The sequence below is a fragment of the Pan paniscus genome, chromosome 10 (genome assembly GCF_029289425.2).
Source record: "Pan paniscus chromosome 10, NHGRI_mPanPan1-v2.0_pri, whole genome shotgun sequence".
NCBI lineage: Eukaryota > Metazoa > Chordata > Mammalia > Primates > Hominidae > Pan > Pan paniscus.
The window spans coordinates 16,553,763-16,581,705 of NC_073259.2; the positions used below are offsets into that span (position 1 = coordinate 16,553,763).

Sequence of the window (27,943 nt, forward strand, 5' to 3'; positions counted from 1 at the left end):
AGGAGGTCATCCAGGTAGAATTAGTACTATTTTCCTACTCAGCGTTGTCAGACAATGAATAATGTTTATCAAACATGTTTCTTATGCTTAGGTCTTTGGTAAATTTACATTCAAGTCTGTTGTTTAAATTTTAATTAAAATATTCAGCAATTTTGTAAATGTTTCTAAGTACCCTACATTTTGTCATATAATCCTGCAGTATCCTCCCACCACAGGCAGGGTGACTACCTTGAACTTGGACTCTGAATTCACTTCTGTAATTTGCTTCAGTCAACAGGAAGTTAGTAGACTTTACACAGATATTTAAGACAGCTTCCATGTTGGAGTTTCCTGCTCTTTTCCTTTTACCATGAGGACATCATCTGGCTAGTACACTGTTCCCAGAAGAAGAATGAGAAACTAATGGAGTCAGAATGCCACTACCTGATCCAGCCTAAATCAGCCAAACTAGCTGCAAGATGCAGTATGTGGCCCATCTCCAATCACCAGAGCCATCTGCCAAACCAAGCTTAGAAAAATGAAATCCAAAGACTTATGAGACACAAATATCTAAAGCAGTTTTGGAGGATTTTCTCTTGCAGAAAAACATAACTGATATAGGTATTCTGCTAAACTAAGAGTGTGGGTAACATGACCACCCTTGCTGTGTTAGGAATTCTGGATCCAAGGGAAAAATAGATGGAGAATGTCAAAGTTTTGTTATATGAAGTAGATAATTAAACCTAGAAGAAAAACCTATTGAAAAACGTGGGGTTGGCAGGTAACATCATGTCAAATTTCCAAAAGTTACAACTAAAATCAGAACATTTCTACTTAAAATCTCTTAGAGTTATACATGAATGTATACAAATAGTGGATTTTTCCCTTCAGTATATAATGAGCAGAGTAATAATAATTTCATGGAACATTTCTCCTCATTAATAATTTTTGTATTGTAACTAGACTGCACACTTAGAAATAGGCCAAAACAAAACTGGGAAACATAGCAATGTGTCATAAATACTCATGTAATCATCATGTAGGGCAAGACATGGAAAATTGCTAAGAGCCTAGGTTTACCTCAATGCCACTTTCCAATCCCCTACACCTTTCTTCACATCTCCTGTGATAAGTAACATCCATAATTTATGTTGATCTTTTTAAAATTTTCTTTATACTTTACCAACTAGGTATGCGACCCTAAACTCAATAGCTTGGTTTGGCCTGCTTTGAACTGTGTATAGGTGCAATTCTATATGTTCTTATTCATGGCTTCCTGAAATCAACATTCTGTATCAGAAATTTAATCCCATAGTTGCATGTACATGTGATTTATTTCTTTTCATTTCATTTCTCTATATTTTTCCATTTTATGATTTTATTGTAATTATTTATCCATCTTTATTTGATATATATTTGGGCAGCTTATTTTTTAGCTATTATGAATAATGCTTCAATGACCTACATCATTTACTACAATTCTTTTGCATATATATACCTGGGTGTAGAATTACAGGGTCCTTGATTATGATGTTCAAATTATCCGCACAGACATAGAAAAGCCCAAAACATAGTCTAACTAAATTTATTCCTGTCACCTTTATCTCCAGTCTCTTTATTGCCATTTGCATATATCTTATCAATTATACATTTAATCTAACAAGACAATATTTTTTATACAGTCAACATTTATTTAGAATTACACTTTTCATTGTCAATAATTTTTATTGCTCCTTGCATGTTCAACTTTGCATTTTCAGTCATTTTTATTTTCTCTGAAAAATATTTTCAATTTCTGTTTATGAAGTTCTACTACTCTTTGGAAATGCACTGAAGACATGTTTCCATTGAGTTCCTTCTTCCATGTTTTCTGTTAAAATCAGGTTGTATTTAGAATGCAGTTCTTTTCAACAAACGACATACTCTATCTTCCACCTCTAGCTACTTTTCAGATTTTCTATTGGTCTTTGGTGTCCTGTATTATTTTATGTTAATTTGGTTTAATTTATCATGCTTGAAGTTTGAGATTACTAAAAATATATGGAGGAATACATTTTATCACTTTTGGAAAAATCCTTGCAACATTTCTCTTGCTTGATTTTCTCTCCTCTAATCTTACAGAACTCCAGAAGTATGTTAGGTGTTCTGACTGTAGCATCAATGTGTTACCCTCTAGCTTGGTATATTTCCATCTGTTTCTCTCTATGCTTCATTCTGTTTAGCTATCTTCCAATTCACTAATTCTCTCTTCTACTGCATCTAACAGGCTAACTCTGTCTATTGGATTCTCAATATTGATAATTCATTTTTTTGGTCTTATTGTTTTAGTGTTCAGAATAATCTTTTATTCTCCTTCCATAAATCATTTTCTATAGGGAAACTGAACAAACTACTCTTAACACCATGTTATTTTTAAAAGTGTTTTAGATTTTGGGGTTTTTATGTTTTTTGTTTTAGTATGCTAGAAATGAAAATGGTAACAGTTTTCTTTTCCCAACACTTTGGTCAGAGAATAGAATAAAAAGTTTGTCTTGGAACTTACCTTCAATTTGAAAGAAACTGGAAATTAAGTTGATGCAAGTAGATGTTTTTGGATATTAGCTTGTCTGTTGCTGGGTCCTCACCACAAACTCTGCCCACAGGGGAACTCAATGAGCAGCACTGGATCTCAAAATATCGTGGCAATAGATAAAATATAGTTCATCTACCACAGCTACATTGCTGTATTCAATGAATTAATTTTCACTTTGCTTATGTTGTAGAAATGGGGCTCTGTGCCTCTGAACCCCATCATTACCTAAATGAAATAGAGAAGATGTGGGGGAAGGCTTACTTCTCTTTATTTAGCCCTAAAATCCTCTCTTTGTAAATCAGAGCTTGATCATGAAATGGTTTATTTTTCTTATTAAGGAATTTTATTTATACTAAAATCAAAATCTTTTTTATAGTGTTTCTTGGTTTAGTTTAATGTCATCTACAATTGTTTTCTTAAGCAATGTATGTTAAACTACACTACACTTAACTTTCTAAAGCTAAATGTATTTATCGTTACTTGAACTTTGCTGCTTACTAATGTAACTTTCCCACAATGATATCTCTTAGAAATTACATAGATGTTACGAAATTATGTATGTAAATATTTCAAAAATAAATCATTTCATAAGACAGATGTAAATATAGATGATGATGATAATAATGATGATGATGTCAGCTAAAAGGGAGAATGTTACCAAATAACTGTGATTTGGGTCTTCTTTTCAAAGTACTGGAGTTAAGGGTGATGGGAGAACACTCTTATTCTTCCTCATGGATTTACAATTTTTTTTTTCTCAGATTAAGTTTCTCCCTTGTCACCCAGGCTGGAGTGCAATGGCACAATCTCAGCTTGCAGAAACCTCTGCCTCCCTGATTCAATCAATTCTCCTGCCTCAGCCTCCCAAGTACCTATGATTACAGGTGCCCACCACCCCACCCAGTCAATTTTTGTATTTTTAGTAGAGACAGGGTTTCACTATGTTGGCCAGGCTGGTCTGGAACTCCTGACCTCAGGGAATCCACTGCCTTGGCCTCCTAGAGTGCTGGGATTACAGGCATGAGCCACTGTGCTTGGCACCATTCTTATATTATTCTCAGAATCAGGCCTAGACAAATACCCTCATATAGTATTTCATCAGGAATAACGCAAAGCCAACACATTTCCAATGATTTACTTGCTATTTTTTTTCTTTCACCACATTCTAAAAATTATGGCAAAAGTGACCTCCAGCAAATAATACTCTTTTTTTGGCTGTTTAGTTTTGGTCCAGTTTCATATGAACTTACACAAATACTCTGTGCAATTATAGATTGAATAAGCTTCATTTCATCTTTTAATAGCATCATTACCAAGTTAAATTCTCTTGACTGCTTATTTACATTCTCAGCTACTGTCACAAAATCTGGGTGTTTTTATTATAGCAGTCAAAGTAACTACACTAAATATGTTTTATGCCTTAATAAAATTATCTTTCTACTAATTTTTCTCTAATATTAAAAAAATTTGCAGTATCAAAATATTTTTCCTTACACATGTGTACACATGCATGGTATTATAATCTTTGAATGGTAAAAATATGTGTATAATTATTTCATTTAAAGATAAATTTAGAAAAATTGTCCTATATATTTAATATCTATACTACTATAATTTATTGGAAATTCACTAATTTCTGCCACTTTGAAATGTTATCATAAATAATTAAATTGGAAATAAGAAAAAAATGTGTCCAGTAAAATATAAGTGCTCAAAATCTGATGTTTCAAAGTAAGAATAACATTAGGAAAGTGGAGGTAGTCTTCCTGCTTATCTCTTCCTTTTTCTAATTAATTAAAAAAAAAGTTTAAAATTTTATCTTGGATTTATTACTATCATAATGCTCTATTCTTTATTCAGCAAGAACTCTAATTACAATGATGTCTATAAGAATATGTTTGTGCAGCCTATTTTATATTCATTCATTTAGTGTATGTTTCTACTTTTTAAATATTTTCATTATTGTGAAATATTTAATATTGTGAAACATAACATATATATATAAAGTATATAAAGTAATGAGGCCTAATGTACAGTAAAGAAAAAAATTATAGCATTAAGAGTCATGATTCCACATCATGGTCATAAAGTAGATTTCACCAGCAATCCAGACACTCTCCATATATGCCATCTTACTGATAACATTTCCCTTTTGTTTCCTCCATCCCTACCATCCCAATTGTTAGGATAATCACTCATATGTCTCACCTTAGAATTTCACCACCAGTGTAATAAATTTCAATTTATTAAAAATATTTTTGTAAACTTTATATAAATGGAATTATACTGAATCATTTTTTCAAACTTAATTCCTCTCATATCTATGTAGTTCAAATTTCTTCATTTTTCTTTTTATTTATATTCTTTGTAAACATGTCACTCTAGCTGGTTCCGTTAGGACAACTAAATTCCTCTTTAAAGACTCAACTTTCCAGCCATAAGTTGTAAATGTTGTAAATGAATCCTACCTCCCGCCCCTCCTTCTTTTTGCAAAATGTGCGTTTACCCTATTTGGAAAAGTTTAAGTCTAAGCCATTCAGGATCAGCTTAGATTGTGCAATCCAACCCCAGCCAATAAGGGAAGGACACAGAAACAGGAACTGTGTTAGGATTAAAAACTCCTTCCCTCCTTTGTTAGGTATGCTCTTCTCTTGGGATTGTAACAGGTGCAAGCAGCACCCTTCTGCCGACGTAAAGGTGCCTTGCTGAGAAATTGTCCAAGTGGGGATTTCTTTTGGCTACTCCGAGCACATGTCTCCAACAGTTCATTTTGATTGCTGTATAGTATTCTATTGTACAAGTATGCCAGAATTTACTTATCCATTTTATCACTGATGGATATTTGAGAGACTTCTCAACTTTAGCTATTAAAACTCGGTGATATGCATGTGTGTGCACATATATTCTGATAAGAGTGCAAATACTGGGTCTTCAAATGTGATCCATCAACTTAATCAGATAATGCCATACTCAGACAAAGTAATTGCTCTGATTTACAATTCTAGGAGCAATGTATGAAAATTCCCATTGCTTCATATGCTTTCCAAAATAAGTAACATCAGACTAATTTTTACACTTTCGTATCTATATGAAACATTATAAACCTAACATTTTTGAAGCCTTTTTCTATTATAGTTCAGAATGTATCCTTAATTCAAAAATTATTACCCTTTTTAAATTCTATGACCATGATTTCATGCACGTATATTAATAATGAATTATATACTTCATATATTTATTTATTCATATTCCTTTATTAGCTTTTCTAATATTTTTTCTTAAAGATTTAAATACTCTTGTTATGAACGGGTATAACTATGCTAGACATATTTCCTTTAACCAATCATTATGTCAAATGACTTTGAGAAATATGATTAGTTAACAGCATACTGTAAGGCAAATTTCAGCATTGTTTAACAACTCCTTAAAAGGATTCAAAGAAAATAATAGGTTGAAATATCAAAATAGTCTATAAGTGTAATGTAGGTGCCCATGGGAAAATACAAATTCTACCACTAATGTTATGGAAAAAAAATGATTAGTAGTAAATATACCATGTCCGACTTTTTTTTAGGGCAGGACTAATATCAATGGGCAAGATTCCCTTTAAGGTCCTGACCTTAATTTCTATGTGCACCTGATTTCTGGTTGTGCAGTAATGTTCCTGTTCCTTTTAAGTTCTCTGACTAATGCCAAGCAGGAAACCACCGGAGCATGCTATTGAATGAGTTCAAGGCTATCTTAATGGAAAACATGATAATTTCCAAAACAGCTCAAATTAACTCCTATTCAAATACTATGTCCTTGTTATAAGATAAAAATTTTCATACTGATGTTGATGTGAAAGCTGAATTCTCATTTGCTAGCATGCAAATCAAGTCATATTCTTATTCATCATTTTGTAATTTTTTTCCTTGTTTAACCTCTATATAATTTGTATTCAGCAATGTCAGTTGTAAGGGAAATTTTCCAACCTAATACATAGATCATACATCAGATGCCTACACTGTTATATGTAGCCTGGTCAAAACTAGAATCATGACCACTGTTGATTCATTTTTTCAACGCCGGATTTATGGAGAGTGAATCCCAACTTTTCCTACCAAAAGCGTCCAAGGTTTTCTTCGGAAGCCCAAGAAGGCCAATATTCCTTAAAATCTGGTTGCTGCCAACTAATAATTTTGTATAACTTATTATTAACAAGCTCGTTAACATAAGCACTTTCACATGCACATATATACACCACTGACGGTTGGGAAAAATTGTTGTCCTATAATTTCTAAAATGAAAAAGTAATTAATTTTCTTACTCAGGCTTTTCAGCCCATTTCCAATGTTTATCAAACTTAATCTCTCATGCTTAGGCCTTTGACTAAGTTATTCTCATGAGTCTAACACTTAAATCTTAGTTATTTAATTAAAATACTCAGAAATTTTATAACTATTCCTTGGACACTTAAAAAGCATGTTTTCCATTGAACAATCTACACTTCTCTATGTATGAATATCCAGCTTTATTTTTCCCTATTTATTTTTGATTACTAAATGGTTTAAGATGAATAGATATTAAAATCAGTCTCCAATCTTGGATTTTATATCTTTTCAGTTTTTACACTATAATGGTTTCTAAGAGGGGATCTTCGAGTCAGACTACAAAGACAGGAAACCAGATTCCCTGTTTCATATAGATATGATGTGAGACTCCATTTTACAACTACTGCCTGCCTCAGTATAATTACCTATAAAAAGCAGATGATAGGCTGGGCACGGTGGCTCAGGCCTGTAATTCCAGCACTTTGGGAGGCCGAGGCAGGTGGATCACCTGAGGTCAGGAGTTAGAAAACAGCATGGCCAACATGGTGAAACCCTGTCTCCACTAAAAATACAAAAATTTGCCAGTTGTGGTTGTGCATGCCTATAATCCTAAGTACTTGGTTGGCTGCGGCAGGAGAATCATTTGAACCCAGGAGACGGAGGTTGTAATTGGTTGAGATCACACCACTGCACTCCAACGGGGAGACAGAGCAACACCCTGTCTCAAAAAAAAAAAAAAAAAAAAAAAAAATGAAAGGAGATGAAAAAAAACTGGCTTTGTTTAATTTTGTTAGGAGTTAATATACCCTTTGTATAACTACTTTCCATTTTACCTGTTTGCTATAGGCAGGAACCAAAGATTGTTAATTATTGATTTGATCCCTTTTTACTTGATATTTAAGATACCAGTGAGAACTTGCACTTTTTTTTTTTCTTCCTCCGAGACAGTCTCCGTCTGTTACCCAAGCTGGAGTACAGTGGCAGGATCATAGCCCACTGCAGCCTGGAACTCCTGGGCTCAAGCAATCCTCCTGCCTCAGCTTCCCAAGTATTTGGAACTATAGGCATGCACCACCCCGCCAGCTAATTTTTTAAATTTTTTGTAGAGACAGAGTTTCCATATGTTGCGAGGGGAACTCCTGCTCTCAAAGGATCCTCCCACCTTGGCCTCCCAAAGTACTAGGACTACAGGCATGAGCCATCACATCCAGCCTGCAGTGGGAGTTCTTGAAGGTCAGATGCTGCCCAGAGCTTCGGCTCATGTCTATCCCAAGGTGGATCTAACCAGTTTGTAGTTATTACCTCTTCCTGAATGTGTAATTGAAATGGATACGTATGGCAGCTGGCAGAACTATCACATTCTTCCTGAACTGTAGAGTAAGGAACATTATTATAGCAGAACCAAGGGAAAGCCTCTGAAATTCTCCTCCATTGGCAACACAATGTATAAAATATAATAACTGCATTCCCCAAGGAATGGAACTGGTTACTGTCATGACAAAACACTTGAAAGTTACAGGGGATGGCAGTCCTTTCTATAACCCGATTCACTTAACCTATCTGGCCTCTACCAAAGACAGACGGGTTATAGTGAATGCAGACTACCATAAACTTCAATCAACACTCACAAATGCTTTCCAGGATGTGCTATCTTCACTGAGCAGAGCAGAGCTTTTGATACTTTTTACAGGGCTCATGATTTGGTGAATGTTTGTTAATCTACACCCATTATGCGGGAAAATCAAAACAATTTGGCTTGTATTGTAAGAATAATAGCACTGCTTCACTGTTGTATGTCAGGGCTATGTCACTTCTGTTCTCAGTTTAATTTACATTTTTTAAAACATCGTGCTAATTTAATATATTAGTAATATTACAGACCGGGCCCTGTGGCACATGACTGTAATCCCAGCACTTTTGGAGGCCGACACAGACAGATCACTTCAGCCCAGGAGTTTGAGACCAGCCTGGGTAACATGGTGAAATCCTACCCCTACAGGAAATACCAAAATTAGCCAGGCAAGGTGTTGTACCCCTGCAGTCCCAGCTGCTAGAAATGCGGAAGTGGGAGAATCACTTGAGCCCAGAAGGTTGAGGCTGTAATGAGGTGTGATCCTGCCACTGAACTCCAGCCTCAGGGATAGAATGAGAACCTGTTCAAAATAATAACAATAATAATAAAGTATTAGTTGGTACAATAATCAGGAAGTTGCAAGTTTATTAAATATAGTAAAATACCCTAATGTTGGATGGAAGTAAAATACCAGAAGAAAACAAATAAACCTGAGAAGATTCAGGGACCTACAGCATAGGTGATGTTTTAAGGTGTGCAGTGTCCCTAGGGCACATGTCAAAACTATCTTTTTTAAAGTAAATGGCATGTTGCTCTCTCTATGTACTTCCTATCACTACAAAAGAGATACAATGTTTTGGGGACCTATTGAGATTTTGGAGCCAACATATTCCACGTTTGAAAATATTGCTCTGACTCATTAATAAAGTTTCCAAAGGCTACTGGTCTCAAGTGGAACCCAGAACAAAAGAGGGCTCTACAGCAGATACAGGCTCTGGTCCAAGCTGCTATGGCCACTGTGCCAGATGACCCAGCAGAATTCAAAGCGACTAGAGCATTGTTTCACATTTCTTCCTGTCTCAATTTCCACATGTCCCTGCCATTTTTGTCTTGAACTTTACTTCTAAATAAATGTCATCACTTTTATTAACAGGTATTAATTAAAAACATTTTGGTCAAGTAGCTGGTTACTAACTCAATTTTTTGAAATGAAATGCCATTTTGCTTACCTAATAATCAACTAGAAAATACCATAACACAAATATATAATTCACAATAAAAAAATACTTATGCAAATAGACCAAAGTCTTTTATATGCTTTTTAAAGTATTGTCATAGGTGCCACCTAATTTTTTCTTTTTTTTTTTTGTCTGTCGCCCAGGTTGGAATGCAGTGGCGCGGTCTCGGCTCACTGCAAGCTCTGCCACCCATGTTCACACCATTCTCCGGCCACAGCCTTCCGAGTAGCTGGGAATACAGGTGCCCACCACCACTCCCAGCTATTTTTTTTGTATTTTTAGTGGAGACGGGGTTTCACCATATTAGCCGGGATGGTCTCGATATCCTGACCTCATGATCCGCCCGCCTCAGCCTTCCAAGGTGCCATCTAATTTTGATGTTTTACCTTGTCTCCAATTCAGACACCTGACACAGCTGCATCAAGACTATATATCACTATATATATATATAGTGTGACTATATATCACTATATATATCACTAGTGTGATATTTCCCCTAAAATTGTGGAATAGCCAAACTTTTCCTCTGAGGAAGGATTCTGCTTGGATAAGCCTGCAACCTCAACCTGAGACCAGAACAGGGGATTTCATGCAACTGCAGATTTTGTGATGAGTTTCCTTTTCATTGATTTACCACATCAACTTATCCATTTTAGCCACCCATTTATTTGTTCATTAAAGTATCATTTTTGGCCATCTATTCTTGGTGCTGGGTTCTAGGTCCTGGGAGTCAATAGAAAGCAAGACAGACATGATCTCTTTCTTTACAGTTCTTACATTGTACTGAGGAAGATATATGATTTAAAAATTACATAAATCAGGTGTGGGGATGATTTATCTTAAGGTTTAAATAACATTAAATAACATTGTTAAAACTTCATAACACCAAGAATTAATGTAGTCATATAGAATTTAGCTGTGAACAAGACTGTACATTTCTTTCTTATAATAGAACTTCCTGTTAATGAATATGTCAAAACACTTTCATCACTGACAACAAAATTACAATGGTAAGGCACATCCCATAATTAATACATAGATTTCATAGATACTATTTTAACATTTACAAAAAGTTTCACTGAATTATTTTCCATAATTTCTATACTATTTTTACATTGATAGTTTTTTTTTTTTTAGAAAAGAGAAGATTTGAGTTCTCTTATCTGAAGTTTAGAAGGAATTTTGTAAATGGAAGATGATATAATTAGCAATTCAGGGGCTTAGAAGTGCCTTAGAAAAAAATACTAAAATAATTTACATCAGATCTCAACTTCAAAAACAGCTTTTCTTTAATTCAAAAGCTGGAAGAAATGACGTTTCTAACTGCGTATGGAAACCAATAATAGCAATCAAGACCATGATCATGATATTTCCTCCCTTTATTATCAAAGAGATTTTTTTCTAAGCTATTCACATACTTGCTTTAAATCTAGTATTCTTCAGTACTGTTTATGGTAGACATATATGAAATTTATTGTACCTATACTTGTCACTAGAATTCTATAGTGTGCATTGTTTTCTAACAATAATTCTGTTTGCTTTTTACTAACCATAAAATAGGAATTCATAATGGAATAAAACCCCAAAGATACATCCACATTATTGGTTTAGAATTGAATGACCTTACCATCCAATAAGATAGAGGTTCAAACAATGAATTCTAAGCACACTGTGGTATATTTCTGTGGTTCAAATAACAATAGAAAACAGCAATATCTTTCCTGAGATAAGCTGTTAGTTCTGACCTTACCATCCAATAAGATAGAGGTTCAAACAATGAATTCTAAGCACACTGTGGTATATTTCTGTGGTTCAAATAACAATAGAAAACAGCAATATCTTTCCTGAGATAAGCTGTTAGTTCTTAATAATTATAAATAGACATTGTAAATTCTACAAATGAAAGATAAAATACATGAATGAAATACACATGGCTTCATAATTCTGAGGAATTTTTGTCATATTTTGTATAATCTGACAGTTCATATGAAAAAACAAAAAAGAGTATGTTATTGTCAATGTTCTTAAGTTTTTCACACACACATACACACACACATACATACTTTTTTTGGCCTAGGTTAAAGATTTATCTAGGTATATGTTTGGAAATTATTCATACGCATACATTACAGAAAGCACAGTAAGAAATACAAATGTTTCATACACCACCAGTTTGTTTTCTGCTAGAAGATACACAATGCCCCTCTTCTGAATCTATGGAGATGAAGGCTTCTCTCCTTTCACCCAGTACCTCATTTGCCACAAAACTGAAAGAAAAGGCTGCTTTAGCTTCTTGTTTCCCCAAATCAGGATGAACGGGTGGGCTGAAGAACAGCTGAATCCAATAGCTTGGCAGAACATGAAGACAGGTTTGTTTTCCAGATTCTTAAAACTCCAAACTGATATTATTACAGACACAAAGTAAATGGCACATAACAAGAGGAAGGAGATCACAGTTTGCAAAGCTTTTATGTGGACCTTGGTACTGGGATCTTGAGATCCTTTGCCATGGAGTTGCATCTTCTTGAGATGTTTACACAGAGAACAGACTAACAGCAGAAAAGATATCAGGGTTACAGTAAAGGGTACTAAGTTTGCTAGCATGGTTACAGTCGTATCTGAAAGGTACATTGCACGCCTTAATTTGATCTTCCAAGTCATGTTTCCTTCATATTCTTTTGTCCACACAATCTGATTCATGTTTACCACAAAAAGATGACAAGCCAAAAATAGCAAAGGCCCCAACAGCATCACCAGAATGACACTCTTAACTCTCCTCTTTAAGTGAAGAAAAATAAGGTTGGAGAAATTGGCAATCTTGAGCAAATAAAATATGCTGAGGCTAGTAGCAAGCCAGTTGCTGAAATGGCCGGTTACTGCCCAGATATTATAAGCAGTAGTTCTTAATTCTACACTATAAAAAGCTGGATTCAACACAGTTGAATACCAATTTAATAATAACACCCAGAGCAAACCAACTCTGGAGACCGCCAGAGCAGTGACAATTTGGTCAGCAAAGGAGATCTTTTGTCTCTTCACCCACTCGGTGGAATTTACCAACGCTATGAAGCCATTAGCAAAATTTCCAATAACAAATGTAACCACTACTAGAATGGAAAATATGATGGGCAGAAAAGTTATCATGTCTGAACAGACAAAAAGAAATTTTTAAAATGCTGGTGTTGTATCCGGAGTTGGTTCATGCAGGTGGGTTCGTGGTCTCGCTGACTTCAAGAATGGAGGCACGGACCGTTGCAGTGATGTTACAGCTCTTAAAGATGGCATGGACCCAGGGCTGAGCAGTAGCAAGGTTTCAGCTCTAAAGACGGCGTGGACCCAAAGACTGAGTGGTAGCAAGGTTTATTGTTAAGAGCAAAAGGACAAAGCTTCCACAGGGTGGAAGGGGACCTCAGTGGGTTGTGCCGTGGGCTGGAATGGCCAGCTTTTATTGCCTTATTTGTCCCCTCCCATGTTCCATTTTTGTCCTATCAGAGTGCCCTTTTTTTCAATCCTTCCTGTGATTGGCTACTTTTAGGATCCCGATGATTGGTGCGTTTTACGGAGCACTGATTGGTGCATTTTACAAAGTGCTGATTGGTGCCTTTTACAGACAGCTGATTGGTGCATTTTACAATCCTCTGGCTAGCTAGAGTGCTGATTGGTGCATTTTTACAGTGTTGATTGGTGCATTTTATAATTCCCATGCTACCTAAAGAGTGCTGATTGGTGCATTTTATAATCCCCATGCTACCTAAAGAGTGCTGATTGGTGCCTTTTACAGAGCACTGATTGGTGCATTTTACAATCCCCTTGCTAGCTTCAGAATAGTTCTCCAAATCTCCACTCCACCCAGGAAGTCCAGCTGGCTTCACCTCTCAATGTAATATCACTGGTTGTGATTGCTTGAATATCCTGACCTTAAATTCTATATGCACCTAATTTGTAAATCTGCTGGGTCATTCTTTTTACTTTTAAATGTTGTGACCAGTGTCAAGCCAGAAATCACCATGGCATGTTAACTGATGAGTTCAATGATCTCTTTATGGAAAACATTCTTATTTTCAAACAACTCAAATTAACTCATTCATTCACTGTTTGTTCTTGTTACAGGCTGGAATTATTCATAGTGAAATTGACCGGAAACCTGAATCCTCATTTGCTAGTACACAAATAAGAACGTACTCTCTTTCAGAGTTTGCAATTTTTCTTTGTGTAACCTCTCCATCATTTGTCTTTAGCAACTTCAGTTGTTTGGGAAGTTTTATAACCCAACAAATAGATCATATAGCAAATGTCTAAAGTCTTAAAGGGAGCTTGGTCACAACTAAGATCATTACCAATATGGACTTTTTAAAATGCCAGATTTATATACACAGAATCCAAACTGCTTTTATCAAAAGCATCTAAGATTTTCTTGAGAACCACAGGCAGGCCAATACTCCATAAGATTTGGTTGCTGCTAATACTTTTGTATAACTTCATTATTCACAAGCTCATAAATATGAACACGCATGTGCACACCACTTATGAATGGAACAAATTATTTTCTCATAATTTCCAAAATAAAAAATGAGTTTCCAAGAAGTTGTCCAGATGAAATTAGCCCTATTTTCCCACTCAAGAGTTTTCAGCCCATGAATAATATTTATTTATCAAACATATCTCTAATTCTTAGGCCTTTGGTAAAGTTTCTCTCAAGTCTAATGTTTAAATATTTATTATTATATAAAATATTTAGCCATTTTATAAGAATTCCTGAGTACCCGACCCTTTGGTATATAATCTTGCACTATCCTCCTATCACAGGAAGACTGACTACCTTTCCCCTGAACTTGGAGTTCAATCATTTAACTTACTTTGATAAACAGAAAATTACTACACTTTGCATAGAGATTTGAGATGGCTTCCATACTGGGGATTCTTCCTCTTTCCATTTACCATGAGAATATCTCCTCGCAAGTACACTGTTCCCAGAAGGAGAATGAGAAACTAATGAAGTCAGATTGCCCCCACCTGATCCAGACTAAATTGGCCAAACTCTATCTCCAAGATGCCGAATTTGGCCCATCTCAAATCACCAAAGCCATCCATCAAACCCAGCTTAGAAAAATGAAATCCAGGCCAGGTGTGGAGGAGGCTGAGGAGGGCAGATCACGTGGTCAAGAGATTGAGACCATCCTGGCCAACATGGTGAAACCCCGTCTCTACTAAAAATACAAAAATTAGGTGGGCTCGGTGGAGTGTGCCTGTAGTCCCATCTACTCAGAAGGGTGAGGCAGGAGAATCGCTTGAACCCTGGAGGTGGAGGTTGCAGTGAGCCAAGATAGTGCCACTGCACTCCAGCCTGGGCAACAGAGTGAGACTCCATCTCAAAGAACAGAAAACACACACACACACAAATGAAATCCAAAGACATGTGAGATATATATGTCTAATGTTTTAGAGGGTTTTCTCTTGCAGAAAAACATAACTGATAAAAGAACTCTGCTAAACCAAGAGTGTGGGAAATATGTACAACTTTGTTGTGTCAGGAATTAAGGAGCCGAAAGAAAAAATAGATGGGGAATGGCAAAGGTTTGTCCTGTGAGGTGGATAATTAAGGCTAGAAGAAATCCTTTGGAGAGATCTGCGCTTGGCACATAACATCATCTCAAATTTCCTCATGATGCAACTAAATAAGAAAGTTCCTATTTCAACTATCTTAGAGTTGTATAAGAATGTATATACAACTAATTGATTTTTCCCTTCACTATATAATCAGATGAGTAATAATAATTTCTATGAGACATTTCTCCTAATCAAAAACTTTAATATTAAAATTATAATGCACACTTAGAAATGAACCAAAACAAAAATGAGAAATACCGGAATGTATCATAAACAGTCAACTAACCCTTATACAGGGCAAGAGATGTAACACCGAAAACAGGCTAAGTCCATCTCCATCCACCCTCCTGACATGAAAATGGTAATGATTTTCTTCCTTTTGTAATACTTTGGTCAAAGAAGAGAATAAAACCAAGGTCTAGGCATCCTCCTGCAACTTGGAAGAAACTGGAAATTGATTTGATGTGAGGAGTTTTTTTGGATAGTAGCTTGTCTGTTGTGGGGTCATCACCACAAACTCTCCTCACAGGGAAATTCAGTGAGCCGCACTGGATCTCAAAATGTCATTTCAATTAATAAGACAAAGTATCTCCACCACAGCTCCACCATTCTATTCCATGATTTAAATTTTAAGCTGTTTTTATTAGCAGAAATCAACACTTCTTAGTTTTTAACAATCTTTAAAAGATCAAATAGTAAAACAGTACTTAAACCTTTATCAAAAAATGATGGCATTCTCAGCAAACTATCACAAATGCTTTTTCTCATTCTTAGCTATGGTGACTAAATCTGGATTATTTTACTACAGCAGTCAAAGTAGCATTATATGTGCACAAACATACTCAAAGATCAGGCTAAATTATTTTTTATACCTTAAAAAATTTGCCTTTCTATGATTTTTTTCTCTAATGGAGAGCCAAAAAATTTATAGTAACAAAAAATTTTACCCAACACACCGGTGTACACAGGAATAGTATAGTGAAATTAGAATGCTAACAATATGAATATAAATATTTCATTTAGAGACACATTTTTAATACATTTAATATATTTAATATCCATCGTACTATAATTTATTGTAAATTCCTGAACTTCTTACACTTTCAAATGTGTATCATAAATAATTAAATTGGAAATAAGAAAAAAGGTGTCTATCAATCATAGATATTCAAATTTTGATGTTTCAAATTCATATTAGCACTAAGAAGGTGGATTAACAATTCTTGCCTATCTCTTCTTTTGTGTGAATTAATTTAAGTAATGTTTTGGGCCAGGTGTGGTGGCTCACACCTGTAATCCCATCATTTGGGAGGCTGAGGCAGGTGGATTGCCTAAGCACAGGAGTTCAAGACCTGCCTGGGCAACATGGCAAAACCATGTCTCTACAAAAAAATAGAAAAAATTAGCAGGGCCTGGTGGTGCACGCCTGTTGTCCTAGCTACTCTGGAGGCTAAGATGGGAGAATCACTTGAGCCAAGGTGACAGAGGCTGCATTGAGCCAAGATTGTTCTTGTGCACTCCAGCCTGGACAACAGAGTCAGATCCTGTCTGAAAATAAAAATAGAAAAGTTTTAAATTTTAACTTGGATTTCTTAGTACCATAATCCTCTATTCTTTATTCAGCAAAAACTCTAATTACAATGATATCTATAAGAATATGCTGCATCACCCTAATTTTATACTTAGAAATGTACTTTAGGTTTCTGCTTTCTAAACATTTTTTATTGTGGAGCAAAACATACATATACAGAGTAATAACAACTAATAAACAGTAAGATAAAAAATTATAAGGTTAAAATTGATGTTACCATACCTTGGTAAGAAAATAGAATTTGCCATTGTATATTTAGAAAACCTAATCTTCTCTGCCCAAAATCTCCTTAAGCTGATAAGCAACTTCAGCAAAGTCTCAGGTTACAAAATCAATGTGCAAAAATCACAAGCATTCCTATACACCAATAACAGACAAACAGAGAGCCAAATCATGAGTGAACTCCCATTCACAATTGCTTCAAAGAGAATAAAATACCTAAGAATCCAACTTACAAGGGATGTGAAGGAAATCTTCAAGGAGAACTACAAACCACTGCTCAATGAAATAAAAGAGGATACAAACAAATGGAAGAACATTCCATGCTCATGGATAGGAAGAATCAATATCATGAAAATGGCCGTACTGCCCAAGGTAATTTATAGATTCAATGCCATCCCCATCAAGCTAACAATGACTTTCTTCACAGAATTGGAAAAAAACTACTTTAAAGTTCATATGGAACCAAAAAAGAGCCTGCATTGCCAAGACAATCCTAAGCCAAAAGAACAAAGGTGGAGGCATCATGCTACCTGACTTCAAAGTATACTACAAGGCTATAGTAACCAAAACAGCATGGTGCTGGTACCAAAACAGAGATATAGACCAATGGAACAGAACAGAGCCCTCACAAATAATATGACCCATCTAAAACCATCTGATCTTTGGCAAACCTGACAAAAACAAGAAATGGGGAAAGGATTCCCTATTTAATAAATGGTGTTGCAAAACTGGCAAGCCAAATGTAGAAAGCTGAAACTGGATCCCTTCCTTACACCTTGTACAAAAATTAATTCAGGATGGATTAAAGACTTTAATGTTGGACCTAAAACCATAAAAACCCTAGAAGTAAACCTAGGCAATACCATTCAGGACACAGGCATGGGCAAGGACTTCATGGCTAAAACACCAAAAGCAATGTCAACAAAAGCCAAAATTGACAAATGGGATCTAATTAAAATAAAGAGCTTCTGCACAGCAAAAGAAACTACCGTCACAGTGAACAGGCAACCTACAGAAGGAGAAAATTTTTACAATCTACCCATCTGACAAAGGGCTAATACCCAGAATCTACAAAGAACTTAAACAAATTTACAAGAAAAAAATCAAACAACCCCATCAACAAGTGGGTGAAGGATATGAACAGACACTTCTCAAAAGAAGACATTTATGCAGCCAAAAGACACACAAAAAAATGCTCATCATCGCTGGCCATCAGAGAAATGCAAATCAAAACCACAATGAGATACTATCTCACACCAGTTAGAATGGCAATCATTAAAAAGTCAGGAAACAACAGGTGCTGGAGAGGATGTGGAGAAATAGGAACAATTTACACTACTGGTGAGACTGTAAACTAGTTCAAACATTGTGGAAGACAGTGTGGCAATTCCTCAGGGATACAGAACTAGAAATGCCATTTGACCCAGCCATCCCATTACTGGGTATATACCCGAAGGATTATAAATCATGCTGCTATAAAGACACATGGACACATATGTTTATTGCAGCACTATTCACAATAGCAAAGACTTGGAACCAACCCAAATGCCCATCAATGATAGACTGGATAAAGAAAATGTGGCACATATACACCATGGAATACTATGCAGCCATAAAAAATGATGAGTTCATGTCCCTTGTAGGGACGTGGATGAAGCTGGAAACCATCATTCTGAGCAAACTATCGCAAGGACAGAAAACCAAACTCCACGTGTTCTCACTCATAGGTGGGAATTGAACAACGAGAACACTTGGATACAGGGTGGGGAACATCACACACTGGGGCCTGTTGTGGGGTGGAGGGAGGAGGGAGGGATAGCATTAGGAGATATACCTAATGTAAATGACGAGTTAATGGGTGCAGCACACCAACAAGGCACATGTATCCATATGTAACAAACCTGAACATTGTGCACATGTACCCTAGAACTTAAAGTAAAATAAAAATAAATAAATAAATAAAATATTAAAAAATGAACAAAATCTCGTGTTAAGCCATGGGACTACATTAAATGAATTCATACATAAATTTCTAAGCACACAATAAATGCTCAAGAATGTTAGTGGTATTATTGTTACTGTGGCTGTTTATTGTATTTTAACACCTAAAGAAATTCCTCAAATAAAATTGGTGTTAAGTCATTGTGAGGTGCTTCAATATGTAATATTTTCTTTCTACAGTTCACTAAATTACTTTTTCTAGTAACCAGTTTCCTGGTTCTAATCATATAATCACACGTGTTTAGATGGGCTTGTGCAACCTAACTAGGCTACCCTGTTGCTGTACCACCACTACCACTTCCCCATCCATTCCCCATCCAACTTTATTGAGTGCTTTTGATGTGGACACTAGGATGTTCCAGATTCACTTTGTTTAGATATTTGATTCAACGGTGACCAACACAGTCAAAGATACTTCGCACAGATAAGATCCAAATGAAAGAGTAAAAAAAAAAAAAAAAAAGGAAGAAAATAGAATTTGCTAGCAATCCAGATACTCCAGATATATGTCTTCTTGTTGATATTTTCCTCCCTTCTGACTATCCCAAATTGTTATGATGATCACTCATATGATGATCACTCATATGTTTCACTGTAGGGTTTTATCACCAATGTAATGAATGACAATGTATTAAAAATAAAGTTTTTCAAACTTTACGTCGATGAGATTACAGTAAATGTATTTTTCCATCTTGATAATTCCTCTCACATCTGTGAGTATTGTTATCTATGTAGCTCAAATTTGTTCATTTTCTTTGTTGTATTATTCTGTTGTAACATGTCAGTCTTGTTAATTTTGATCACTGTATAGTATTCCATTGTATAAGTATGCCACAATTTCTTTATCCATTTGGAGGACTGAGACATTTGGAGGACTTCTCAACTTTAGCTATTGAAACTCAGTGATATGCATGTGTATGTATATGTATTCTGATAAGAGTGTAAATACTTGATCTTAGGATATGATCCTTCACCTTAATGAGATAATGCCATACTCAGCCGAAATGATGGCACAGATTTATAATTCTAGGAGTAGTGCATGAAAATTCCCATTGTGTCATATCCTTTCCAAAATAAATAATGTTGGGCTAATATATACATTTTTGTATTTATATAAAATATTATTAAACAATATTTTCCAAGTCCTTTTCTATTCTTATTCAGAATGTATTTTTACTTCAATGAATTACATTAATCTTTTTCATTCTATTTCATATACACTTATTAATAATGCCTTATATATTATACATATTTATTTATATTTCATTATAAATTGTCTAACCTTTTTTCTTCAAATTTCAAATACTCTTGTTATAAGTAACTGTAATTATACTGGAGATACTTCCTTTAATCAATCATTGTGTCAGATGACTTTGAAAAAATATAATTAGTTAACAGCATACAGTAAGGAAAATTTCAGGATTGTTTAACAACTCTTAAAAGGATTCAAAGAAAAAAAGTTGAAAAATAAAAAGAGTCTATAAGTTTAATGTAGGTGTCCATGGGAAAATATAAATATATTATTGTTGATGAAAAAATGGTAGTAAATTTATCATGTCTGAATTTTTTTAAAGGCAAGCCTGATATCACTGGTCAAGATTTCCTTTAAGGTCTTGACCTTAACATCTGTGTGTACCTGATTCCTGAATTTGCAGGAATGTTCTTGTTCCTTTTTAAATTCTGTGACCAATGTCAAACAGGAAAGCATCTCAATATGCCAGTGGATGAAATCAATGCTGTCTTTATGGAAAACATGATGATTTCCAAAACAGCTCAAATTAACTCCTATTCAAACACAATGTCCTTGCTGTAAGATAAAATTTTCCATATTGGTGTTGAAGTGAAAAGTGATTTCTCATCTACTAGCATGCCAATGAAGAGTTTTTTAATTGTTCTGCACTTATTTCTTTGTTTAACCTCTCCACAATTTGTGTTCAGCAACTTCAGTTGTTAGAGAAATTTTACAACCCAATACAGAGATGACACACTGGTTGTATAACCTGGTAAAGGGAGCTTGGACATAACTAGGATCATCACCAAAGTAAATTTAATTTTTCAACGTGAGTAATATGTAGAGTGAATCCAAACTTTTCCTACCAAAAGGATTCAAGTTTTTCTTGGGAATCTCAGAAAGGCCAATAATTCTTAAAACCCGGTTGCTACTAATACTTTTGGATAACTTATTCTTAAGAAGCTCATTAATACAAACACACTCAAACCCATACACACATACTCACTCACTCATGGATAGAAGAAATTGTTGTCCTATAATTTCCAAAATGGAAAATTAATTTCAGGGACATCATCCAGGTAAAAATAGCCCTATTTTCCCATTTGGGCTTTTCAACCCATTTTCAATATTTTTCAAACTTATCTCTCATGCTGAGACCTTTGACTAAGTTTTTCTCTTGAGTTTACTTAATTGTTAAATATTAATTTTTTAGTTAAAATACTCAGCAATTGTGTAACTATTGTGGGCTACTTAAAAAACACGTTTTCCATTGAAGAGTCTAGATCTTCATATATGAATATTTGGTTTTATTTTTCTCTATTTAATTTATTTTTGATTACTTAATTTATTTTTGATTACTTAATGGTTTAAGAGGAATCGATGTTAAAATCAGTCTCCAATCTTGGATTTTATTTCTTTTCCATTTTTACAGTACAATTGTTTCTAACAGAAGATTGTGGAGTCAGACTGCCAAGACAGGAAAGCAGATTTTCTGCTTCAAATATGGTCTGAGACTTCATTTGACAACTACTCTCTGCCTTGGTATAATCATCTGTAAAATGCAAATGATAATAAATCTTCAGGTAGTCTTTATGAGGAGTTAGTATACTATTTGTATAACTGCTTTCAATTTTATCTGTCTAGTACAGGCAGGAACCAAGAATTATTAATTTTTTGTATGATCGTGTGTTACTTGATACATAAAAGATAACCAGTGAGACCTTCTTTTTTGGGGTAGGGGAGCGAGAAAGACAGGGTCTTACTCGTCACCCAGGCTGGAGTGCAATGGCTTGATCACAGCTCACTCCAGCCTCAAACATTTGTGTCCTCCCACCTCAGCTTCTGGAGTAGCTGTGTCTACAGGCATGCATCACAACACCCAGCTAATTTATTAATTTTTTTGTTGAGACAGAGTCTCCCTATGTTGCCCAGTCTGGTCTTCAACTCCTGTTCTCAAGTGGTCCCCTCATCTTGGCCTCCCAAAGTGCTTGGATACAGGTGTGAACAACCACACATGGCTGAGAACTTCCATTTTTGGGCAGAATGCACAAGGTTCAGAAAAGCATGATACCTTCTGCTACAATTAAGATAAGAGAAATAAAAGGCCAAAATTATATTTTCAATTTGTCACAGAGTTGTACAAGCAAGAATGACCAGCTGAACTGAAATCCAGCACAGGGAGAGTCTTTATAGATTGCAGTTATATATTCAGTGCAATCCCTATCAAATCCCAGCAGATGTTTTATTACAGAAAGTGGAAAACTACTGCTAAAATGTGTCTGGAAATGCCAAGTGACAAGATCACAAAAAGAAATTGTTAAAAAATAACAAATTTGGAGGATTACACTTTCTGATTTCAAAGCTTCCTTCAAAGCTGCAAGAATCAGGATTCCATGGTACTCGCATTAGGGTAGACAAAAAGAACAATGAAACACAACTGAGAGTCCAGAAATTAACACCAACACTCATAGTCAATTGATTTCAAAAAAGGGACTACTGCAATTTGATAGGAATTAATGGTTTTTCTCAACAAACAATGCTGGGTAAAATTGAAGAAGACTACCTCAAAGAATTTAATAATCAATTTCCCTAAGCTCAAGGATAAAGAAAGGATTCTGAAAGCAGCAAAAGAAAAGGAACAAATAATGTACAATGGAGCTCCACTACATGTGGCAGCAGACTTTTCAGTGGAAAAAGGCCAGGAGAGAGTGGTATGACATATTAAAAGTGCAGAGAGTGGTATGACATATTAAAAGTGCTGAAGGAAGAAAACTTTCAGCCTAGAATAGTGTAACTGGAGAAAATATCCTTCAAACGTGAAAGAGAAATAAAGACTTTTCCAGACCAAGAAAAGCTGAGTGATTTCATCAGCACCAGATCTGTCCTAGAAAAATTTCAAAGGGATTACTTCAGTCAGAAAGAAAAGGACATTAAGGGGCAATAAGTAATCACTTGAAGCTATAAAACGTACTGGTAATAGTAAGGAGACAGAAAACACAGACTAATATAACACTGTAAATGTGGTGCATAAACATCACTTAAATAGAAAAACTAAATGATGAAGTAATAATGAAAAAAAATAGTGGAGTGGCTGGCAAAATGTCCTAATAGGAACAGCTCCAGTCTGCAAATCCCAGCAAGATCAACACAAAAGGTGGGTGATTTCTGCATTTCCAACTGAGTTACATGGCTCATCTCATTGGGACTGGTTAGACAGCGGGTGAAGCCCACGGAGGACGAGCCGAAGGAGGGTGCGGTGTTGCCTCACCCGGGAAGTGCAAGGGGTCGGGGAACTCCCTCTCCTAGCCAAGGGAAGCTGTAAGGGACCATGCAGTGAGGGACGATGTATTCTGGCCCAGATACTACACTTTTCCCATGGTCTTCGTAACCCACAAACCAGGAGATTTCCTCCAGTGTTTATGCCACCAGGGCCATGGGTCTCAAGCATAAAACTGGGCGATCATTTGGGCAGACACCAAGCTAGCTGCAGAAGTTTTTTGTCATACCCCAGTGGTGCCTGGAATGCCAGCAAGACAGAACCATTCAGTCCCCTGGAAAGGGGGCTGAAGCCAGGAAGCCAAGTTGTCTAGCTCAGTGGATCCCACCTCCTTGGAGCCCAGCAAGCTAAGATCCACTGGTTTGACATTCTCACTGCTAGTTTAGCAGTCTGAAGTCAACCTGGGATGCTTGAGCTTAGTCAAGGGAAGGACGTCCGCCATTACTGGGGCTTGAGTAGGCAATTTTCCCCTTACAGTGTAAACAAAGCCACCAGGAAGTTCAAACTGGGTGGAGCCCACAGCAGCTCTGCACAACCACTGTAGCCAAACTGCCTCTCTAGACTCTTCCTCTCTGGTCAGGGCATCTCTGAAAGAAAGGCAGCAGCTCCAGTCAGGGGCTTATAGATAAAACTCTCATCTCCCTGGGACAGAGCACCTGGGAGAAGGGGCAGCTGTGGGAGCAGCATCAGCAGACATAAACTTTCCTGCCTGACACTCTGAAAAGTGCAGCAGATCTCCCAGCACAGCACTTGAGCTCTGCTGAAGGACAGAGTGCCTCCTTAAGTGGGTCCCTGACCTCTGTGCCTCCTGACTGGGAGACATCTCCCAGCAATGGTGGACAGAAACCTCATACAGGAGAGCTCTGCCTGACATCTGGCGGGTAACCCTCTGGGATGAAGCTTCCAGAGGAAGGAACAGGCAGCAATATTTGCTGTTTTGCAGCCTCCACTGGTGATACCCAGGCAAACAAGGTCTGGAGTGGACCTCCAGCAAACTACAGCAGACTTGCAGCAGAGGACCCTGACTGTTAGAAGCAAAATCAACAAACAAAAAGGAATAACATCAACATCAACAAAAAGGATGTACACACAGAAACCCCATCTGAAGGTCACCAACATCAAAGACCAAAGGTAGAAAGATCCATGATGATGAGGAAAAACCAGGGCAAAAAAGGCTGAAAATTCCAAAAACCGGAAGCCTCTTCTCTTCCAAAGGATCACAACTCCTCACCAGCAAGGGAACAAAACTGGACAGAGAATGAGTTTGATGAATTGACACAAGTAGGCTTCAGAAGGTGGGTAATAAACTCAACTGAGATAAAGAAGCATGGTCTAACCCAATGCAAGGGAGCCAAGAACCTTGAAAAAAGGTTAGAGCAATTGCTACCTGGAATAACAAGTTTAGAAAAGAACATAAATGACCTCATGGAGCTGAAAAGCACAGCATGAGAACTTTGTGAAGCATACACAAATATCAATAGGTGAACCAATCAAGCGGAAGAAAGGATATCAGACATTGAAGATCAATTTAATGAAATAATGCATGAAGATGAGAGTAGAGAAAAAAGAATGAAAAGGAACAAACAAAGCCTCAAGAAATATTGGACTATGTGAAAAGACCAAACCTATGATTCACTGGTGTACCTGAAAGAGATGGGGACAATGGAACAAAGTTGGAAAACACTCTTCAGGATATTATCCAGGAGAACTTACCCAACTTAGCAAGACTGGCCAACATTCAAATTCAGGGAATACAGAGAACACCACAAAGATACTCCTTGAGAAGAGCACCCAAAAACACATAATAGTCAGATTCACCAAGGTTGAAATGAAGGAAAAAATGTTAAGAACAGCCAGAGAGAAAGGCTGAGTCACCAAAAAGAGAAGCCCATCAGACTAACAGCAGATCTCCTGGCAGAAACCCTACAAGCCAGAAGTGAGTGGGGACATTCTTCGAGAAAAGGATTTTCAACCCAGAATTTCATAGTAAGCCAAACAGCTTCATAGTTGAAGGAGAAATAAAATCCTTACAGACAAGCAAATGCTAAGAGATTTTGTTACCACCAGGCCTGCCTCACAAGAGCTTCTGAAGCAAGCACTAAATGTGGAAAGGAAAAACCAGTACCAGCCACTTCAGAAAAACACCAAATTGTAAAGACCATTGGCACTATGAAGAAACTACATCAACTAATGAAGCAAAATAACCAGCTAGCATCATAATTATAGGAAAAAAAATCACACATAACAATATTAACCTTAAATGTAAATGGGAAAAATACCCCAATTAAAAGGCACAGACCAGCAAATTGAATAGAGTCAAGACCCATTGTTGTGCTGTATTCAGGAAACCCATCTCATGTGCAAAGACACAAATAGTCTCAACATAAAGGGATGGAGGAATATTTACCACACAAATGGAAAGCAAAAGAAAGCAGGGGTGGCAATCCTAGACTCTGATAAAACAGACTTTAAACCAACAAAGGTCAAAAAAGACAAAGAGGAGAATTACATAATGGTAAAGGAATCAATGCAACAAGAAGAGCTAACTATCCTAAATATATGTGCACCCAATACAGGGGCACCCAGATTCATAAAGCAAGTTCTTAGAGACCTACAAAGAGACTTAGACTCCCACACAATAATAGTGAGAGACTTTAACACCCCACAGTCAATATTAGACAGATCAATGAGACAGAAAATTAACAAGGATATTAGGACTTGAACTCAGCTCTGGACCAAGCTGACCTAATAGACATCTACAGAACTCTCCACCCCAAATCAACAGAATACACATTCTTCTCAGCACCACATCACACTAATTCTAAAACTGACCACATAAGTGGAAGTAAAACACTCCTCAGCAAATGCAAAACAAAATAAATCATAACAAACAGTCTCTCATACCACAGTGCAATCAAATTAGAACTCAGGATTTAGAAACTCACTCAGAACTGCACAACTACATGGAAACTGAACAACTTGCTCTTGAATGACTACTGAGTAAATAACAATATTAAGACAGAAATAAATAAGTTCTTTGAAACCAATGAGAACAAAGACAAAATGTACCAGAATCTCTGGGACACAGCTAAAGCAGTGTTTAGAGGGAAATTTATAGCACTAAATGCCCACAGGAGAAAGTGGGAAAGATCTAATGTTGACACCCTAGCATCACAATTAAAAGAACCGGAGAAGCAAGAGCAAACAAATTTAAAAGCTAGCAGAAGACAAGAGATAACTAAGGTCAGAGCACAACTGAAGGAGATAGAAACACCTAAAACCCTTCAGAAAATCAATGAATCCAGGAGCTGGTTTTTTGAAAAGTTCAACAAAATAGAAAGACAGCTAGCCAGACTAGTAAAGAAGAAAAGAGAGAATAATCCAATAGACACAATAAAAAATAATAAAGGAGATATTACCACTGACTTCAGAGAAATACAAACTATCATCAGAGAATACTATAAACACCTCTATGCAAATATGCTAGAAAATTTAGAAGAAATGGATAAAATACTGGACACATACAACATCCCAAGTCTAAACCAGGAAGAAGTCAAATCCCTGAATAGACCAATAACAAGTTCTGAAACTGAGACAGTAATTAATAGCCTACCAACCAAAAAAAGTCCAGGAACAGACATATTCACAACCAAATTCTACCAGAGGTACAAAGAGGAGATGGTACCATTCTTTCTGAAACTATTCAAAACACTGGAAAAAGAGGGACTACTCCTTAACTCATTTTATGAGGCCAGCATTATCCTGATTCCAAAACCTGATAGAGACACAGCAAAAAGAGAAAATTTTAGGCCAATATCCTTGATGAACATCGATGCGAAAATCCTCAATAAAATACTGGCAAGCCAAATCTAGCAGCATATAAAAAGGCTTATCCACCAAGATCAAGTCGTCTTCAACCCTGGGATGCAAGGCTGGTTCAACATATGCAAATCAATAAACATAATCCATCACATAAACAGAACCAATGACAAAAACCACATGATTATCTCAACAGATGCAGAAAAGGCCTTTGATAAAATTCAACATGCCTTCATGCTAAAAACACTCAAGAAACTAGGTACTGATGGAATGTATCTCAAAATATTAAGTGCTATTTATGACAAACCCACAGCCAATATACTGAATGGGCAAAAACGGGAAGCATTCCCTTTGAAAATCGGCACAAAACAAGGATGCCATCTCTCACCACTCCTGTTCAACACAGTATTGGAAATTCTGGCCAGGACAATCAGGAAGAGAAAGAAATAAAGGGTATTCAAATAGAAAGAAAGGAAGTCAAACTGTCTCTGTTTGCAGATGACAGGATTGTATATTTAGA

General features: G+C 36.2%; 2 protein-coding genes across 2 annotated transcripts in view; both read right to left on the bottom strand.

The window, feature by feature from the left end:
- PRH1 (proline rich protein HaeIII subfamily 1) overlaps positions 1-27,943 on the bottom strand; it is a 245,644-nt gene that overhangs the window by 209,533 nt on the left and 8,168 nt on the right. The window lies entirely within an intron of this gene.
- Positions 1,356-16,826, bottom strand: LOC100983389 (taste receptor type 2 member 45). The gene has a single exon (XM_034935369.3). The coding sequence runs from the start codon at positions 12,817-12,819 to the stop codon at positions 11,890-11,892; it is 930 nt and encodes a 309-aa protein (XP_034791260.1). The 5' UTR covers positions 12,820-16,826; the 3' UTR covers positions 1,356-11,889.